The 21,452-nt window shown below is 39.6% G+C and overlaps 2 protein-coding genes across 8 annotated transcripts in view; one reads left to right on the top strand and one right to left on the bottom strand.

Moving 5' to 3' along the window:
- clcn3 (chloride channel 3) overlaps positions 1–5,914 on the top strand; it is a 59,180-nt gene extending 53,266 nt beyond the window's left edge. For 6 of the 7 annotated variants that reach the window (XM_041779541.1, XM_041779546.1, XM_041779544.1 and 3 more), the window contains one exon: positions 179–5,914. In XM_041779541.1, the coding sequence (XP_041635475.1) occupies positions 179–355 (177 nt within the window). In that variant the 3' untranslated portion in view covers positions 356–5,914. The remainder of the gene's footprint in view (positions 1–178) is intronic. The other variant, XM_041779545.1, reaches the window with a different exon arrangement.
- Positions 5,915–7,931: 2,017 nt separating this feature from the next.
- mfap3l (microfibril associated protein 3 like) lies at positions 7,932–20,881 on the bottom strand. Its single transcript, XM_041779549.1, has 3 exons — positions 20,723–20,881; positions 18,887–19,295; positions 7,932–9,912 (listed from the first exon to the last, which is right to left on the bottom strand). The coding sequence occupies exons 2-3, from the start codon at positions 19,206–19,208 to the stop codon at positions 8,999–9,001; spliced, it is 1,236 nt and encodes a 411-aa protein (XP_041635483.1). The 5' UTR covers positions 19,209–19,295; positions 20,723–20,881; the 3' UTR covers positions 7,932–8,998.
- Positions 20,882–21,452: the final 571 nt, after the last annotated feature.

The raw sequence follows: 21,452 nt of genomic DNA, 5'->3' as shown, positions 1-21,452 counted from the left end.
ATCCAAGATAAAAATAAAAAATCTTGTTTGGCCATCTAAATTTAGACTTTCTTGATATTTACACAAACCAGCCAACAAAAACATGACAATGTTTTCTGTCTTTCACTTCAGCAGCTCCTCCTCACTCATCTAAATCTCTCTCCTTTTCCTCCCTCCTCCTCTTTGTCTCCCTCTGCAGGCGACTTCTTGGTATTATTACAAAAAAAGATATCCTCCGCCACATGGCTCAAATGGCAAATCAAGACCCAGAGTCCATCATGTTCAACTGATCGGCTCCTTCCAGGACGGCTGGGTGGGAGGGGGAAGCGGCAGTGACGAGGAGGAGGTGCGCCTCCTGGACGGCTCCAACCTCTGACACATGGACCTTTTTTTGTTTTGTTTTTAGTTTGAGCTTTTAGACCCTGACTGAGAGACTTAACGGGGAAAGACTTGATGAATAAACTTGATTATCATTCTGGCTGCTGAGGACACACAAGAGGAACGCACTTTGTACCTAAACACAAAATCACACCAACACTTTTGCACTCAGACATGCATGCTCTCTCCAAACACTGTACAGACACATAAAACCTTTTTTTTTTTTTTTTGCACTCTTCATGTGCCTCGCCCTTCGTCCACTCTCCGCTGAGGTTGTGGTAGACGTCGCCTGGCCGGGGGTCGACGGTCAGAATGAACCGCCGATGAAGGACGCGATGAAGGACCTGAAACCTCCAGGCTTCAATTAAAAAAAAAACAAAAAAAAGACACTTTCTTTACACCCCGCAGACACAAACACACCAGACCTGTCCGTCCTGCAGAGAAATACATTGTTTACCTGTGAATTTTATTTGTACGTGTGTCCCTCGCATCACTACATTCCAGCCAGGTTACCATGGCAACTGAGTGGAAGTGCATCTGCTACTCTACAAACAAAGGCAGCAGCATCTCATGATCGCATGGCACATGTTTGTCTAAAAAGGATGACTGTAACGTGAGTGAGGGCTGTAGACACGTAGATGGGTACTGTATTTTAAGAACAAACATTTCTGAACCCTCTCAGAAGGAAACATCGTGTGGAAAAAACAACCTTTAGTGAGTGTGTGTTCATTTCTGAGCCAGCTTGAGCTTTGTGTGTGTGGAGCGACTGTATGTGGGCTTGTATGAATGTCTCTGCCGTCATAGTGAAGGCAGGTCGTGTTGGGGAGTAAACGAAGAAAAAGTGTCCAAGTTGAATTAATCTTTTGATCTGTTACTGAGAATAAATTGATCAAAGTTCCCTTTTTTTCTTCCACTTTCTCTCCTCTGGTTACTCTCAGATGACTGAGTAGTTGAAAGTTAAGGCCCTTTGACTATCAATGCTTTTGTTTGCGCTGGCAGCATCCAATTCAACACATATTCAACAACAAACAGTGCAACGATGCCCTCAGTGACAGCTGTTATTCAATACTCAGTGCCCTCAGCTGTAAAAGCTCAACTTTACAACACTGCAGCATGCGTAAATTCCAATTATTCTTTAATGAAAGTGTTCATTCCTTCAACTGACGCTATGACTAAAAATGATAGTTGACTACCTTTTTTCCTTGAGGATAATGAGACTAGCTAAAAATAGATCTTTGGTGATAAAAACCTGATGAAAAGTTCAGTTTCCATCGAGGAGACTAATGCCGGCCTTACTCCAGAGGACTTTACTAAAACTCTTAAAAGACTCTAAAAAGACTGACATCTGAGACCCTCTCACATCTAAATACAATTTGTCAGCAAGCTGTTGAGTTTTCAGTCTCAGACTAAGATTTTGCAAAGACTTTGGGTCACTAACTACAATACTAGAATACGATTGCTTTTGAGATTATTTCCCATCATGCATCTGGTGGAAATTCACAACAGATTTTTGAGCAGAGAAGATGTAGAAGGAGATGGAGATCATATTTAAGTCAATATCTCTCATAATCTTATGTTTTTAAATTGTTTACATTGACTAGAAACAAAAGGAAAGTTAAACACAGAAGCAACTTTCTATGTTACCGTAACAACTGAGTTACTATACCGGAAACACTACAGAATAAAAGCACCGTATGAAAACGTGAGTCGTCTCACCACAGAAACAAACTGATTGGGCTTTTACTTTGAAAATTCCAGTGGTGGTTTACCGTACCTGTCATGTCATCCTGGAATAAAGTGACAGACAAGGAACACAAACACACAGCTGTTTCTAATCTCTTAAGTTATAAGCGGACATTCAGCAGCTCTAGAACGATCTACACTTAAGTTCATGTTTTGAAGAATAAAGTGAATTAATGTGCTTACGCACAACACTGGCTCACATTGTTTGTGGACAACAGTTGCGTCACTGAGAAACATGATTTGCATACGACCAGACCTAAGACTTATGACAAAAACAAATGTGTTTGATTATCAGAACGCCAAGACTGAAGAAAGACCGCCTTAAAACTGCTAAAACCAAGTCTTATGGCCACCTTACACCTACGACCTACATCTACAGCTACGACTTTAGCAAGACTCCCATGGTTTTTTTATTCCAAAGTGGGAATTTTGTCTGCGACTTTGAAATCAGAGGAAAAGTCATTAGGTGTAAGGCCGCCTCAAGACAAAACTAAAATGTAAGTTTTGGACTGTTGATCATTCAAATCCATATTTCTCCGCTTTGCATACAAGTTCTGTCAGTATTTTCAGAGGGATAATTTAGATCAGTTCAAAGTACTGGTGGTGCACTTTAAGAAGTGTCTCACACGTGGCACCAATTTGGGGCTGTGGTCTTCACACTGGTTGTGGGATCGATTCCCGGTCTCAGTTCCCATATTTCCTGTCTCTGTCTGGCTAATTAAAAAAAGGAAGTGCTTCACATAGGACTGGGCAGTATTCATTTTTTTATACTGTTAAACCTTCTTAAAAATTTACCCCGGTATACGGCATTATCACTACACGTTTGAAAACCATGTTATACAGGTTTAACAAGTAGTTGCCAGTGTGGCGGGCAGCTCTACTCAGATATCATTTACTCCTTTTAAAAATAGATTTTATTCTAAAAAAAAAATCATTAGGAACATTTATTGTAGGGGCAATGGAAGGGATTTACAGTTGCAGCATTGTTTTCAGACTCACCAGGTAAACTAAGTTTCAACAAGACAGAGGATCAAACCATCCTGCTGTCCTTTTTCATCTCTTTCTTTGTGTGCTGTTCTGAGGTAATTTTAGAAATAATTATTCAAACGATTATCAGACGGAGTCTATAAATGTAAAGTTATATTTCCGAATTCTTTTAAAATAGAAATAGGTTGTAAATATTGATTTTCACTTTGCGCATCAGTAACAAGCTTGGTTCAGCTGCAAGTTCACAGTGGCCTACAAGGGGCTTTAAAAAAGATAACAGACTACTTAAGCGCCCAAAATAACCAACGAGTACCTTTTCACTTCATCTACACATCCAATATGAAATGTTGACATAGGTTTAAATGCTTATAAATCTGACAGATGAATTTTATTGTTGGATGTTGCTGCTTGTCACATTGTCATTTCCCAAAAAAAGGAATTACCGTGCTTTAAACTCACTTTGCTGTGGATCATATTACCACCAGTCCTGCATGTTTAAAAGACTGACTTTGAAGAGGACCAGAGCGCTGTGGCATACTAATATTTATGAGTGAGTCCTGTTCATTCCTGGGTCCCTGTTTGACAAACTAACTAGACATTAGCAGTTCTGTCATCAAAAATTTTTTCTCATTACACAGCGCCATCTTCAGTACTGCTGTTAAAACAATACTTTGGCTATTCTTAATACTCTGGAGACAGTATTACTATATTATTGCCCATTCCTAGTTTCACATTTATATTAACTTTACATTCAGCTGATTAAATTAGTTCAGCAGAAATAAACGCCTTGACTTAAAGTAAAGACTAAAATGTAGTGACTTTATTAAGTTTTTGTTGACTAAAACTACAAAGTGACAAAAATGTGACCAAAAAAAGAAAAAAATCCAAAAGCCAAGACTAAATTTAGCTGCCAAAATTAACACTGTTTCATAACCAATGACAATCAAGAAGGGCTGTGACTTATGATATCAGCTTTTTCAACATTGAGACATTTCACACATGTTGCTGCTTATGACAAAACTTTTTCAGTATTATTTTAAAATTTTCTTGATGATAAGTTCATTTTTGTTACGTAACAACAGTTAGCGCTGGTGAAAAGAAACCGAAGCTTTGGGCGCTGTCGCTGCAAAGAAAGCCATTCATAGACAATGATCCTTAAACAACTTTTATGTCTTGAAACAAACAAAACTGGAAATCTGTTGTTAATGATCCTATGGTGTCTTTCTCTTTTCTTTGCAAAAAATATTCTTGTTTTAACAAGAACTGCAGATTTTTGTACATCTTTACCCTAAGCTCTTTCATATGAACACATTATCCATCTTTGGAGGCATGAGCCTGATATACACAACAAATACTTTAAATTTCATCCATATGAGGGAGTGTTTGATAGAGATGCACAGATTGTGAAAATTTAGGGCTGATAGTGATGTTTTTTATGTAAGGCTTCCAAACTGCCCACATTTTCTTTCACATCGAATCATGAAAACAGAGCAAAATTTGTCCGACAGGTTATGTAATCTTTCCAATAAAAGACTAGGACGCGTAGTCATGTCCACACATCCTGTGTGAAGTAATATTGTCTTTGAAGGAGACTGCCGGGGTTCGAGTCCAATCTGTGGCTCCTTTCCAGCATGACACTCCCCACTCTCTCTCTGCTTCCAACATTATCACTGTACCATCTGATTAAAGACAAAGCCCAAAAATAAAATATGTTTAAAAAGATGGTATGAAGGCTCTTCAATTATCAACTAATACAAGACAACAGATAAACTGAACATAAAATTACCGAAAGCTGTGATGCTACATTACTTGCAAATGGGCCGATGGCTGCCAATAGGGAAGAAATCGACAAACTACCAACATTGAACTGATACATCAGTGCATCCCTAGTATTTCATTTATTTTGGTTCTACAGGAGGCAAACACAGCATGTTTCTCAACATTACAGCCAACGAACGATAAAAAAAATTTGACACTGTCAGCTGCTAGGTTAAACTTCTAGTTTTAGCAATTTACGTTTAGATTTTTCCTTAGTAGTTTAAAGTAATAATTTAGTAATAAATGATTGAGTGTCAGACATTAGCCAGTTGTAAAACACCATGAAATGCTGAAAAGTTTGTTTAAATTGACGCAATTTTAGATGTAGTCCTCTTTATTTACAAAAACGCCCTATCTTAGAAAATAACTCTCATTGGCCTGGCCTGAAAAGCAGCTGGAAATTAGTCTGAATGCACTGATACCTGCAAAAACGAAACAGAGCCAGCAGACTCATCTTCCATTTATTGGAAGAGTTATTTTCTGCTAGAGATCCCACAGCCCTTGAAAACAACCATTAAGTCTCCCTGCATCTGCCAAGTGCCTGGCCAAATTATAACTATTATTTTATAATATTCTGATGTTTTTTACCCATATTATTTCTAAAACATATAACAGGAACACCTGAAAAGCTCAGTCGCCTCCTCGTCTTCAAACCTGTTATCCTTTATAGTTAAAGGGACATAAAGTGATTCAGTGGACAAACAGAGCACCTTAACCTGTCGAATGGCGGCTGCTGTGTGTGAGTGTGTGAGGTTGTGTTCATCCTGTGTATTTGTTTCGTTGCAGTGACTGCTCCTGCAGGGCCTCGTCTGTGTTAACAGTGGTGTTGCCTAACATTGTGTTTCATACTGATCTCGATGTTTTTGGTTTTTTTAATTTATGGTTAGTGTCGATAGAGTTGTGCATTATTATGAATAAATTTTATGTATGATTACATGATTGTTTGATTGTACATTTAACTATGTAAAGATTAAATTTTGTTTAAGATTAAAAAAGAAAACAAGATTCAAGTTGCACAAGGTGTGTCATGGTGGGAATTTGTCCTGAGCTCTCTTTTACAAAATATGTTTCTATTTAAGATGTTAGGATGCTTCCATAAAGGTGACGTACCCCTTTTCAACCCTTGTACAAAGCCCCGTCTGGTCTGAATACAACCTTAAGCCATGCACTGATTTGGTCAAAATAGGATCGCTTCTCTCATATAGCTAAAAGGAGCACTCCTCCCATAATGCCAATAGGGGCTCTCCGTTCATACAGCTTATAGGAACACTACATTCATACAGCTAATAGGAGCAATACTTCTATGTCACCAACAGAAAGGCTCCTTGTACATAGCCAAGAGGATCGCTACTTTCATACAGCCAAAATGAGCACTACTTTCTCACAGTCAATAGGACCACTACTTTTATGTTGCCACCAGGAAGGCTCCTTTTAAACAGCCAAAATGAGCACTACTTTCATACAGCCAATAGGAAAGCTCCTCCCAAATAGCCAATAGGAGTACAATTTTAATTCAGCCAATAGGAACCCTTTCTTCATACAGCCAATAGGAGCTGTTCTTTCAGCCAGTGGGAGTGCTTTCATACAGCCAATATGAGTGCCATTCTCATACAATCACTACTTTTATAAAGCCAATAGGAGTGCAACTTTAATTCAGCCAATAGGAGTGCTCCTTCTATACAGCCAATGCAGCTGTAAGAGCACAGCATTTTTCAGCCAGTAGGAAGGCCGCATTCTTACATTTAATAGTAAGTTGCATTAATACATCAATAAGGGGCACTCTAGAAATACAGCCAATACGTGAGGCCTTTTAGACAGCCAATAGAGTGCTCTTTTTTTATACACCCAATAGGAGAGCTGCACACTTACAACCAATGGGAGTGCTGTGTGAATACAACCAATAGAACCACTGCTTTCATTAAGCCATTTGGAGTAATTTAATCAGTATTTAAAGTGAACTGCAGCTGTTCTGTGAAACATTAAAAATGAAAGTGGTCTACAGCTGAATGTAGAGTGTGGAAAATGATTACTTCATTCTAATTTGGATTCTTGTGTTTTTTATAACACTGCACACTGTCTATGTGGTCTGTGTGCTCAACAGTGCGTCATCTATCTACATCATTATAACAGTGGCCTCCCTGTTGGCATTCAGGCGTGGGAGGGGACGCAGAGAGGTTTTGGGCTGGGTGGCTCTTCTTCTCTCTACCAAAAGACAGAGCAGCCTTTGTAAGAAGTCTCTTTAGTTTCCAGAGGTTAAAAGTAGCACTCAGTGTCCTGTTACAGAACATCTATCATTCATGCCTCTGTCAGTCACCAACACGACACCTTATTTATTTTTATTCACTTGATGGCTCCTGTTGGCCTCTGCTGTCTTCTTCCTTCTGAAAAATATCTTCACTCCAAACTTTATTTTAAAAAATATAGATGTTTTTGTTGGCAGAGTTACATTCTCTGGGTATACTATATGTGTTCAAAATAGTTGTCTTGAGGATTTTTGAAGATTACGTAAATCAAAGTTTGGAATATTTGGATTTTTTTTTTCACTTTTTAACCGCTTTTCTCCCTCATTTGTTCATGAGTCTGCATTTAAAGAAAACATGGGTATCCTGTTGAACACATTAGCCTTGTGGAGTGATGGTTTGATTGAAAAGACTTCTAAATTAAAGAAAACCAGGTCCCAGAGGAGGTGGGCTGTGCTACTTGCAGAATCAGGGTCTGCACTTCACAACTATCAGTGTCACCATATTGTTAGCAAGCATGAGTGCAAATTTCACAAGGTGAAGACAGTAAAAAAAGAGCTTTACAGCTGAACAGAAAGTGCACACTGTGGACCTTTTTTCCCTGTGGGAGACCCCCAAAAGTGTCCTGTCTATCAGTGTGTTTATATTCTGGATTTTATGGTTTTAAGTTTTTCAGTGATAGAAGAGATATTAGTCTTATATAGGAACCTTTTATGGGTGCTGTAAATATTTCTGAGTTGGTTTAGAACAGGTGTGACAGAAAAAGACAAGAAACAGTGGACACCATGTTTTTGTTGGAGTCTTTATACACAGCACTTTCATTGTATTACACTACAAAAAAGAGGCATCTCAAGAGCACCAGTAAAAGCAGAACAGCATCCAGTTCATCCCCCACCTCACACTGGACTGTTAGCCAAGCAAAAGGGAGGAAAGAGAGGATTCCTTTTTTTTAGTCCCAGAGAAAGTTGTCAGACTTCTTTACTGTCCGCTCTCACATGCAGCAGAGAAACAACCTACCTGTAAAGCCTCTGCAGAAGCAAATGATGCTGCAATCACATCAGGAAGTAAATAAAAAAACCTAAAAACTGCACATGGCGGAGGAAAAAAGCTACTCTTATCTACTTTAAAAACAGCTCAAACAAGCTTAAAAATCACACCCTCGTGGGTAATAATAATACTCTTAAAAATATTCCAAAGGAAACAGACAAAACTCTACCCAGAGGTGTGACCCATAAGGAAATATACAACACAAACGCACGTTTAACTGGCTTATTCGGTTGTTTTTTGTAAAATTCAGCAGGCCGTACAATCATGAAATGTTGCCAGATCATTTTCAGACCAGCATGCATCTCCAGGTGAGCAGAGCGTCGTACAATCCCAGTGGATCAGCTTTAACAGTAGCTGGATGTGAGAGAATGGAGGACGTTAAGAGCAGCTTGAGGCAGATTTCTGAAGTTTAGTCGTAAAAACCCCGAGATCTGTAAGAAACTAAAAACTGAAAAATCATCCCCGCCCTCCATAGTGAGGTACACTAATTCTTTAAATAAAAGACTGAGCTATGAAAATCTCAACACAGGAAATGTCCCTTTACAATTCACTGCTTATTACATTAATAATAATGTTGATTACCCCTCCCTGTGTACATTCAAGCACGAAGTCCAGAGTGAGAAAAACGCTCAAGTGAGTAAAAACCTTTAGATGAAATCTCAGTAGAACCACGTCAGAGAGATTGTTCTATTCCTAAACGATAAATAAAATGTGATTGTTTCTCTTAAAAATGTGAAATCAAAAATGTTTTGACCTTTTTGTCTTCAAGTGGAAATGCATAGCAGGAGAGCAGGAGTTTGTTTTTGTTAGACATGGCTCTCATAGAACACCTGGCAGGGTGGGGTCTTGTTCGCCGCTGCCTCGTCTTTATCCTCCTCCTCCGGCTGCTCTTCGTGCTGCTGAGGGGACAGAGGTGGCGGGGAGGATGGGGGAGGCGAGCAGGGTGCAGTGTCAGGAGGAGGTGGAGCTTCAATGCTGCAGTAGCCGCTGATGGCGAGCGGCGGGTGCACTGACACCTGGATTGCGATGTGCTGCGGCTGCTCGTGAACAGAGGAGTTGTCGGAGTCAGCAGCGGGGGATTCGCTGCGCTGCCTCTCCCTCTCTCGTTCTCGTTCTCTCTCCTGCAGGATGGTGAAGACATCTCTCGCCCCGATGGAGGCGACTCTCCCCGCCGTTTCTCGACATCCCTCTGGCGCCTGTCTGACAAAGGTGTGCCTCATCTCCTCCACGCCTACTACCTCCAGGATCTCCTCCATGAACGTTCTACAGTTCATGATGAGCGGTGGCAGCGGGATGCTGCGTGCCAGCTCCTCGATGTACCGCGCAAACTCCATGGTTTTGAATTGCGTCACCTTGGCGAGCTCCAGCGTCTTTGCCGAGGTGATGATGGGGATCCGTTTGGCGATCTCGAAGGCCTTCTGCAGCTTCTCGGCGCCCTCGGTGCGGAAGAACTCGTTAATGGCTTTCTCGGTTTTCTTCAGGTGGCTGCTCATCATACAGAGGCGTGTGACGTTCAGAGCCATGATGATGGTGAAGGTGACCAGACACACCACCATGTAGTACACGCCCATGTCACCATTGGTGAACACCACACGCAGTGTCACTGTGCAGTTGGAGCTGCCGTGAATGTTTGACGCCATACAGGTGTATTTCCCTCGGTCGGCAAACTCGATGCTGGTGATGTTAAGGACGCCACCGTCCAACAGCCACCATTTCCCTCCTGGAGAGAGAAGAAGAATGTGACAAACATGAGAAAATGGTCAGAACATCAAAGAAAAAATCAGTTTGATTCAACTTCCTTTGTGTTTGGCGTTCTTTCATTAATCAGATTAGCTGATCTGGTAACAACCTGTTTGACAGTTTATCATTAAAGGGACACTTCAACATTTTGGCAAACAGCTTGCACTGACAACTGGAGGTAACGAACCTATTACTAAGACTATAGGGATTATGGCAATGGGCGAATTTGCCTAAATGTTGAAGTATCCCTTTAAGCACAGATCAGCTTTTGGCAGCTAGTCACATCCTGAGATCTCCGGCACCACTTTCGTGAATACTCTGTCATATTAATTGAAAACAAAATGAGCAAATTTTTTGCATGCAGATTAGTTTTCCTTAGCCAAGAACTGGAATTACTTCAACATGTGTTACTATCAGCCTTCACCACAGCCTAGAATTAGGTTTTTCTTGTCGTAGCGCATGCTAATTCTAGCTGGGAATGCGGTGAGAGACTAAGCTAGCAGAATGGCGGTAATGTTGTGTTAGTGTTAGTGTTTTAGGACCAATAATCAGGTTTTCTCTTGCTCAAAATAAGGCAGCATTGGGACTTTTCTTTCTTACATACAAGTGCATGTGTTGTGTGCTTACTGGCTTAACGAAACACTTTTGTAATAATTGTGTAATTGAGAAAATAATGATCTCTTTTCTGTTTTACAAACACTTGCATCTCAACCACATAAGGCTTATTGCTATGGTCTGACTAACCACTGGTCTGGCCCATTATTAGGGCCCTTATCTGCCAAACAGATTAGCCAATTAAAAAGTGTAACACTCAGGGTGCTCAGATGGCTTGTTGGTTAAGTTGTACCCCATTATGTGGTCGACCCAGGTTCAAGTCCCGAGTCGGCTGGCGGCTCCTTTCCTGCATGCCACCTCCCCGCTCTCTTTTCCCCGTTTCTGATTCTTTTGATTGGGACTAGAGCTTAGGTTAGAAAAAAATAAGATTGAAACAAAAAAGGAAACATTTTTATACCAACATAGGTTTGTTTTCTTGGCTTTTACCTCCCTTTACAGTTTTGCTAATCTATCTACAAAAAAGGTTTAAGGTGTACTGTAACAATTCAGTGTAGTAAATTTCATCATAATCTACAGGAGTTGCAAATAAAAAGCCAAACAACTTTAAAGGATCATGTTTTTCCTTCAACTATAAAACTCAAAATCTTATTGATAAGAGTAGAAAAACTGCTATTTCAAACCTCTGCTACCATGCAATAGAAATCCTACTGTTCTACCCAGCTTTTAAATCCCTGTTATTTACTGAAACTATGTAACCCATTAAACACTCAGTGTGCCCACTAACTCACTCTGAGGTCAATCTTAAAACCCAGAAAATCCTCTTAATGTATCAGTCTGTGCTGCATGAATTTACGGTAAAACCCTCAGCTGATGTTCGCTGCTTTCTAGACAAACACTCAGCTTTACTTCTGTGCTGCTTCATTTCTTTTTTATGGAGTCTGAGAGCAGAGAGCACCAAGTTATGGCTCTCATATTTACATGTTTTTTAAAGCTTTGCATCAATTTGTTTAAACCTCCTTAAAGCTGCAGCTGTGACCTTACGTCTGAACCTACACGTGTGCTTATCTTAGCCTTAAGCCACTTTATAATCAGCAGGATACGCAGGATGTATATTTATATTTATGTGACACATAGGTTGATGTTTTTTAAAGTGGTTCTGGTTTAATCTGTGTTTGTGAGTGCAGACTGTAGAGCAGCAGGGACCTTTAATATACTCCTGCCGTGCCTTTAATATTTAAATATGTGGCGTGAGTGCTCTGCAGGCTGAGGTTTGTGTATTCAAAGCAACAAGCATATATTTACATGATAGAATGGCTGTCAAACAAGGATTGTAACACGATTTCAGGAGGTGTTTACACAATTTATGAGGAACAGAATCACTTTCTACTGACACACATTGCATTTTATTACTGATTTTCCAACATAAAGAGAAATCAGGACAAATCCAAACACCTTCCTGTAGTTTAAAGGGCAAGCTCAAGATGAAATTGTGCACTCTCTCAGATGGATTGAAAGGCTTGTAGTAAGGCCATTAGGGCAGATTTAGTCGTACCCACAGCTTACATAGCTGCTCAGGCACCCACAGGATTTACTTAGATTTATTGTCTTCATATTTCCAAACAGCACCCATGGGTCCTACTTTGCAGTGTTTTCATCGGTTTATATACCAAGTGCATGACTTCATTTGCTAAAACAAGGAATAAAATACTGTCAAAACCTCTGAAGACCAAAGAAGGCAACCAACAGTGCTAAATGAACTTTCTGTCTCATTGGCCAGGGTGGGCTTTGTTATTGTTTATAAGCTCTTAACAAGTTTCTGACTGATAACTGATCGATCCCAGCGGTAAAGTCACAGCCATTTGAACAGGTCAAAGAAATAGTTTGACACTTTGGGAAATGTACTTGTTTACTTTGTGGTGGAAGGTCTGATAAGAAGATCGATACAGTGCTGCTCTCATGTCTGTGACATAGATATGTTAATGAGCTGAAGTAGGCGGCTTGTTCATTTCGCTGAGCTGTGAACTGGGTTATTTCCTGGCTCTGACTAGTGGTTCTGCCATGTCTCTACTGGCTGCCCAGTTTAGTTTACAGAGCTAAGAAATCAATAGCTTAAAACCTTTGACTCTTGACATTATGCAGCAGTGAGTTCACATATCAAACAAGTAAGACAGACTATGCAGCTAGTGTGTTTCGGAGATACTGGTATATGGATGTCTCTATCTTTACACTGTACAATGTTAGCTGTTTTGCCTTCCTTTTAGACTTCGCTAAACTAACAGGATACTTGATGAAGTATTATTTATTATGAAGTGAGTGGTGTCAGTTAGTGCGTTTACATGCACAGCTAAATCAATCTATGGTCACAGCTCCATTACGCAATTTCACTGGACTGCTGTCCTTGTCCCAGTATACATGCACAACAGGAGGATTAGCTAACGTGAGCAACTCCTCCTCTACTATGGTTAATGACGATATGTCCCTTTTAGCTAACAAGGTAGCAAGCAGCTAACCAGCTGTATGTCTAGAGCCAAAAACACATTAAACTGAACAGCTCCATACATTTGTTACACACTCTACACTTTCATTTCAGTACATGCAAGATGAATATCCTACCTCTAGCATTCAGTGATATCTGAAAGCAAACAACAACCCAACTCCTGCTACTTTTTGCATCTGTGATATTTTTAAATACTTGTAAATACTGTCACTGGGACTGTCAAACAATTACAGTACACCTTCAACAGAAATATACCTCCAGAGGTTAACACTGTTATACATAAATATACTGGAGTGCATGTACAAAATGACTCGCTGATGGTCCAATTTAGCTCCTTTCTCAGTTTGAGTAGTTCTAGTTAAGGTTAATGAATAAGCTAGAAGGGTTTTTATTTCAACAAACTGTTCTATTTAATGATTTAACTTTGTAATTTGTATCGTTTTAAGCTAAGAGCACTGTACTTTGCAGTTTGGAAAAACTACTTTAATTTTGAAAGAAAATAAGGAGCTGCTGGTAATGACCTAAACTTAACCAAACTTGCTAGTTTAAAGGCTAAAAAAAGAACTACAAAAAAATCCCAACTATAACTCTTCTTCCTTTAAACAATGTAGGTAATCTAAGTAACATAAATGCCTGTTTGTTGATGTCGAACTGCCCCTCTTTCTACTAAAGCTCCTCCCCATCTGCCAGTTTTGTCTCATATATGAGTAAAGATGGACAGACTTCACAAATTACTCAATTTTCTCAAGTCTACCAGAAGATAAAGTACATAAAAAGATTTGTTCTGCCTCCTACGCTGCTGAGTATCCTCTGGAGGAGATGAATGGGCGGTCAGGAAATGAAGCCTGGCCGACAACAAAGTCCTCGCCCATCCGACTTTCCATGTCAGGGCAACATTTCTAATTTTACCTCCTAACCAGATTCTGTGATGCGTCTGATGTGCTGCCCAGTACTACAGGCAAGCTTCGAAACCAGACACAGTAACAGTGCCACTGTTTTATTATTACACAGAGAACTTCTGCTGGCTGTGGTGAAAGTCTCCCCCTCCCTAATTACACTCCTGTGGGGGAAAAGAGTCTGTGATGCTCCTTCAAACACTCTTCTAGGTTTGTGGGTCACAAAAACAAAGCGTTCTATTCTCTGCAAGTTTCAACAGGTCCGCTCTGCAGAAACGACAACATGAAGCATCTCTTCACCCTGCATTTCCTCTGATGTAAAACAATATCAAACATGGGTGGCTTGAATGAAAACCATGAGACTATTTCTGTGAATGACAAGTGCGTGCTATTACAGAAAAGGAAAACACTTCTGCAACATGACGCATGCAATAATTGAGACAAAATCTCCATCAGGAACTCAATGCTGTCATGTCCTTTTATGGAAACCTATGCGGCACATCAGCCCAAACCTAAGGCTAGAATCAACACGACTTACAAGGTTACTACCTTGTCTTTTAGACTTCCTTTTTTAGAGAAATGACTGCTATAATGAGCATGTGTCTGCCTTTGAAAAAGCTCAATCAGCAGCAGCAGAGTCAAGTAATTCTGATGTACTACAATTCGTAAAGGCCTCCCACACAGCCTCAAATGCAGTACTATCTTTGGGTATGCTAGACTATGCATTCATCTGATACCATGACTATTTTCCAAATGTACTGGTTTCAACTGAAATATCATGTTCAAGTTAGTAATCAAAGATGGCAAAAAAGCAGTAAATCTGGGTTTTACCACTGATCTTCTAAGTGGCCACTGGCATTTTTTGGTTTCGTGTTCATATTCCGTGGTTGAGCGGCACGCCCGGAACTGGTATAAAGGTCGGGTGTGTCATCACACACCAACTTTGATTGAAGCCAGGAGTTCATTGTTTGTGCGAGAAGTTTTGGAAGGTATGTAGCATCAAGTTATCTTTTTATGGGTTTAATTCTGTTGTTCTTGTGCGTGTTTGGTTGTATTTGTGTATTTGATCACGAGGTAACTGTTTTCTATGTTTTTAATGACCATACCTTGTTGTACAGTGATTTAAAAGGAATGCAAAACTGTAATTTACTGACACTGTTTGCTTGATCACATTCTAACTTTGTTACAATGCTTTTGTATGTTTTAGTTCACGGTGTATAATAAAGACAAGATTGAGCACCAGTCGAACTCTACCGCTGTGTCATTGATGCCGAGGACAGCTACAGATATTATGAATGCTTTTTAACTGCACGTGCATCAGAGTTCTCTTGTCTCAATACTCAAGGCCAGATCTGGAAGGAAAGCATGGGATAGGAACATCTCTACAGGTTTGATGAAATACTGACATGGCAATATGTCGTCATCCTCACTGTGTGATACAACTAACAAATCACTGGTGCCAACTGTTACCAAAGACAGCGCTCTGACAGATATCCCTGCTGTTTTGGCTTCCTGTAACACTATTTTTTTTTTTTTTTTACTCCTCATGGTGGTGCATGCTGGTGTCGAACAGCAGTGAAAAGAAGTTAAAGAGTGAAGCAATATTTTCTTCTTTCTGATTTTCTTCAGTCTAAGGCTCTTTCTACTGGAATACATGATCATATTTTAGCTCTGATATCTGTTTTTTGTAGCATAGCTTTAAAACCACAACAGTAGCAAACAAGATTTGCCACCAGAGATGATTATAGCCATTACATTTCACCTTTTGTCCCCACAGAGTACAGTCTAAGCACTTGCTTTGATTGGTGTTTGTCATCTGAAGGGCTCCACACTAGAGGCTTATGATGTGCATTAAAACACCTGCGACTGTTGAAGCTCACACACAAATATGTTGTGTCTGTATGCTTTTCAAAGCGTCAGGAAACACCGCCGCCCTGTTTTCTATTGTTGAAACATCTGAAACAGAGAATGGAGGCCATTTTTTCCATATTTGTTCTTCAGATCAAAACATCCTGCAGACTGTACATTGACAACAGCTGTTGTTTTTACAATAGGTTCTCTTTACATTATTTTCTCTTTAATGTGAGATACAATCCTAGTTAAATGTAATGGGGAAGTGATGTATATAAAAATGAAAACAGAGCATAAAAAATTTAATATGTCTCATATTTGTGGTAGAATAAGGTCATTTGTGCCAGGTATTTGTCAGATGTTTAATGCCCTTGATTTCTATATCTATTTATTGTTTCTCAAATGATTTAGTAGTAAAATACTTTTCTTAGGGATGTAGCAAAACACTCAACTTAGATACTTAAGATCAGATTCATTCTATGAATAAATATGATTATTTGACTTTAATATTTTTACTCACTTGAACACTTATTACTTTTGAATTAAAGGTTTGTACACAAGAAAATGCCTCTGATCAGAGCGCCTGGCTCTGTGACAGAGCAGAGACAGAAGTGGAATTACTGTTTTCTGGCACAAATCTCTCTGTTCTGATGCTTTTAATGACCCATAGGCCACCGTGGCTGATAGATTTTAGGAATTTACCTCATAATGAAAAAAATTAAATTAAATTAAATTTAAAAAAAAAACGGCATGTAGCTGGCCGTTAACTTTCAGTAAAGACAATATCAAATAACAACAGAATATCCTGAGATGAACTGCTTAGTAATTTTATATTGGTGTAGTGTTACACGGGCAGGGTAATTCCCCATCTAGACTGGTGATGTCATGGACTCATATATTTGCCCTGTCCAGATTAAACCAAGCCAGGGAAGAGGTGAACAACTTTCTAACTGTCTAAATCAAAAATCCAGTCACACAGTGAACTGTTTCCATGTGTTTACAGCAAACGTATTCCAACATATCTAGTGTGTAAAGACACAAATTTTGGATTTCACTTTACAGGGACATTTCTAATTTCTTCAACTTCTGACATCAAACAACAGACATAAAAAGCAAATAGCACCCTCTGCTGTTGAAAATTATCATTGCAATATATATTTTTGTCTCATCCATTCAAATTCACCCTTATTTGTATGCATGTTTAATTGTATCTCTTGGTATCTTTTCATGTCTACATTTTATCCATATATATGTGAGAGATCCACAATTTTATTAGTATGATATTAGTATCAGTAGATATTAACTTCAAAATAGAATTGTCAACAGATATGAACATTTTTGCCAATATTTACAGCTGATATTTTGGCTATAAAAATCTGCCAATTTCAGCTGTAATTTGGCGTATGAATAAATAAGTTAGTGGAGTGTTGGACAACAGCCTTACATCAGCAGAACTCTTTTTTTTTTTTTTTTTCATCGGGTGTGTTTTAAGGACTGAAATTTGCAAATGTAATCAACTTCAAACTTTAAATTGAAAGTTTGGACTGAAGTTTTAGGTCTCAACTACTTACTACTATATCGGAATCAGTATCGGCTCAACTTCATTTGTAAATATTAGCATATCAGATATCAGAAAAAATCCAATATTGTGCATCCCTACTATATATTTCCAATAAATTAAACAGAAAGACATTATCTCATTCTCTGTTAGCAAACCTTCCATCTAGCATTTGACAGCCCAGAATTAACACATTTCTTTACTCTATTAAATCTGTTGTATATTCAACGACTTATTTTACATCTTCTCAGAAATGAGAAATTTCCACAAAACTTCAACTTCTACAAACTTGTGCCTCCATCTGTACATATCAGGAAGCCACTACTAACCACATTGTTCATTTTAAGCCTATGAAAGCAGATAAAATGGCTATTTTTGTACACTGTACCCACATGTAAAATACTGCCTCTCAGCTTACTTCCTAAATTCTGAAATACAGTGTGTGAATCACTTTAATCCACAGTAAGCTGACTGTGGGGGAGAGTCAGCCTGAGGGGGGATATGTGGCAAAACAACACAACCAGGAAGTCTATGTTTGTAGCTGGTTATTTACAGCGATTGGGTCGTAGAGCAGAGTTTCCTTTGATGTCTTACAGCAGAGATGGGTCACAATAGCAGGAATAAAAATCAACAACGTTTGATATTCAGTATAAGAGTGTAGTAACTGTTTCATAAACTAAACACCATATACCTAACAAGTTGGACATTTGTATAGACCAGTGGTGCCAGTTGTTTTTTGTTGAGGGGCAAATACAGGGCAAAGTGAGGATTACTGGCCCACTTTGATGTCTATTCTTAAGTGCATTTAAGCTAGTAAAAACAATCCAGTGGAGGTTAAGATATGCTTAGTAATCAAATATCCTTAACAGCCTAAATCACAGCTTTTTGTTAATGGCTAACAACGCAAATAGCTGATCACTGTTAAAGAGTCTAAAGAGACCAATCAGATTCCAGAGGGGCTCTGACAGGCCCTAGCTATCACTAGATCCACCCCTGGTCAGGATGAGCACAAGCCACCATGAAGCAGAGAGAGGACACACTGACAGCTCATCTCCACATTCAGAAATAAAACAAGAGCAAAAGCTGCCCCACAGTATAGGAGTGTTGGTGCCAGAATCAGTTTGTCTATAGGGTGTTATGAATTGAGGTATTGTTATTTTGGTTGTCATTTTGTGTACTATTAAGCACAAGCTTCCTATTCATATGTGGGCCACATTTGATATTATTGTCAGACTTTGCAGCAGACACATTTAAAATGAGCCACAGGCTGCAGTTAGCCCCCAAACTGTAATTTGAACACCTGTGGTTCAAACTTCAACAACAAAATAAAGGGTATGTGAGTCATGCAAGCTTGGATACAACTTTCGAGATTACACCCGGTAGTGTGCATCTTTGAGAGAAATAACTGACCCCCGACTAACTTCTTTGTGTTAAGAAATGTACATGAATGTCTGATTGTGAACCTTCAGATGCTTTATTCATGGTAAACAACAAACCTGACACCCCCTGTGTTTGCAGCTTATTAAATTATAATTGAGTGACGTAAATTGCTGGTGACAGGAAACCAGGTTTAAAGTAACAGTAACATCTCTCTCACCACCGTTCTCTGTGTCCAGGCGGTCTCCATGGGAGTTGAACCACTGAACGCTGGGGAACGGCTCTCCGGTGACATTGCAATCAATCAGCGCGCAGCTCCCCTCCCGGGCAATTATCTGACTCACTTTGGTGAATGCAGCTGGGACAAATCCGCCGTCTGTCACAGTGCCGTTCTCTGTACTGTTTCCATCAGTGTCCGGCGATAAGGCCCCAGTGGTGTGAGAGGTGAAAAGAGACACCAGGAGCAGAAAAACACACCCAGCGGCCCAGTGCATTTTCTCAAACTGTCGGTGCAGCACCCGAGGGAGAAAAGACTCTGTCATTCCTCCTGGGTCTCCATCCAGCAGACTGGCTATCTCTTGATAGTACAAGGCAGTTTGGTATTCAGCTCTGTGGCGTCAAACATTTCACTGCAAGACAAGAAAGTGAGCGACATTTATTAATCAGAGACAGAGCTGCACAAAACAAGAGTTGATGCTAAACAGTTAGGACATACTGATAGGAAACCTGAGTTTACACTTTCTCCAACAATGACTACAGGACTCTGGAGGATTACTTCAAGATAGATTTCTTAGTTGGCATAAAGAAATAGTTAAAAGCCCCTCAAAATTACGGTGTTAACATCAAATAACAGTCTTGAAATAAGGCATACTTAATCAACAAGGATAAAAATTAGGGGGCAACTCCATGTCATTGAATAAGAGAGCCTTGAACCAGCTTGAAAGAGGATTAAATGCTTACAGTAGTTGCAAAATTACATCTACAAATCTTTAAATCTATGTAAACTCCCCATGTATTGTCAGAATTTATCCCAACTTTAGGTCAATGTTCAATCTCCCTGGAAAATATACTTCACAATGCAGTTTTCATGTAACTGCAGAGTTTTATACAATTCCCTTGCCTTGTTGTTTGGTGAAAATAAGATTTATGTGATGCAAAACCGAAGTCCATGACTCCCTAAATAAGTCCCCAGCAGATGGCTGCTTCCGTTTGACTGATTTAACTCCTGTTCCTTCACGGCTTACATACAAAACAAGATCTAAAGCATTGACTCAGGGGTTTCATAAAGTCAAAACCAGCTAAAATCTGCCCCCAGCTATATCAGTTACATCATGTAAAAAAATAATAATACATAAAAGACATTAAAGGATTTACTTGTAGTGCTTTGAAATACTTATTTTCTAACGTTACTTGAAGGCTATTACTTACTATAAATCAGCACCAGAAACAAAGCCATATTCCAACATAACGGAGCAAATCCAGGGCTGCGTCTATCTCCTGGTTCGCTTCCTCTGCCAAACATAAAGCCCCATAGCAATGCACTAGAGGTATCTAATGCGAGCAGTAAACGAAGTTTTAAAAATGTATTTGGTCCAATGTATATCTTAGTCCTGTTAAAAACATATCCAAAATTCTACGTAGTGTAAAGTTGTGCCTTTTAAATGCTAACCATCACAAAACGAGGGCGTGGGACCCGGCTAAGCCCTGGGCGGCGGTTTACATCACGGGACCCTTCCAGAATTGTGTCACTGCAAACTGTTTACTCACAAGCGCTGTAAAGGCAGCGCTTTTGTACTCGCGAAATATGATGAGCGTTCATGTTTAACTATATATCACGACGAATACACGTAGAAAAATGAGTTTAAATCATGAAGAATGAAGGTTTAAAGCCCCGAGTGTAGCTTTCACCGAGTAATGCAGTAACGTTGCTTCCACAGCGCGAGCCCAACGGTCCAGCAAACAGCCAACTCACCATCGACGTTAGCTGCTAAACGTTGTCTTAAAACGATAAAAAATGTGCATTTTCATGAACAAAAAAGTCCCCTTTCGTACTTACATCATGGTCCGCCTCTCCCCGTATTCGGTGGGGAACCACCAGAGTCGATGTGTTGTCGTTATGTCGCTATTCCTCCAGCATCTCCATCCTTCTCCTACTACTGGTCGCCCGCTATGAAACGAGCAGCTCGTCTGTCTGTGACTACAGGTAGACTGGGAGGCAACATCGCAGAGTTGGTTGTATCGAAATAGCAGGTGGGTCACTGAAGTGCATACACAGATATATAATTAATTTAAACTGTTCTTAAGAAGAAATAGCATCCGCTAGATGTAAAATCAGGCTTACGGTAACTATTAGCAAATAAATCTGTCTTTAAAAACACTGCCACGTACACCTGATTTGAAGCTCGGTGAATGACTCTGCAGTCTTAAAAAATAGTAGGAGAGGTTGGAAACAAACATTTCTACCGGTAAACGTTATAGAATAAACATTTCCCTATTTACACATTACATTCAATGCAGTTTAACTTTTATTTCGACACGTTATGCGCCTGTGACAGTTTTTAATCCATCCTTACTCCCTTTGGTCCCAATTTTGGTCTCCACTAAATCTTGTTAATGCCTTCTGTATGCCTAAATTTGGTAATGTTATGGTTTCAGACATTTTTGCAGGGTCCAGAAATAATGTAAGAGAATGCTAAGGCAACATAGAAAAAAACTGGAGCTGCAGGCAGCACTGAACTGGCCCTGGCACCTTCACAATGGGATTAAGCCCATGAACCATAATCTAC

This window comes from Cheilinus undulatus, linkage group 22 (genome assembly GCF_018320785.1).
Source record: "Cheilinus undulatus linkage group 22, ASM1832078v1, whole genome shotgun sequence".
NCBI lineage: Eukaryota > Metazoa > Chordata > Actinopteri > Labriformes > Labridae > Cheilinus > Cheilinus undulatus.
This window is presented reverse-complemented; position numbering and strand designations above follow the sequence as displayed.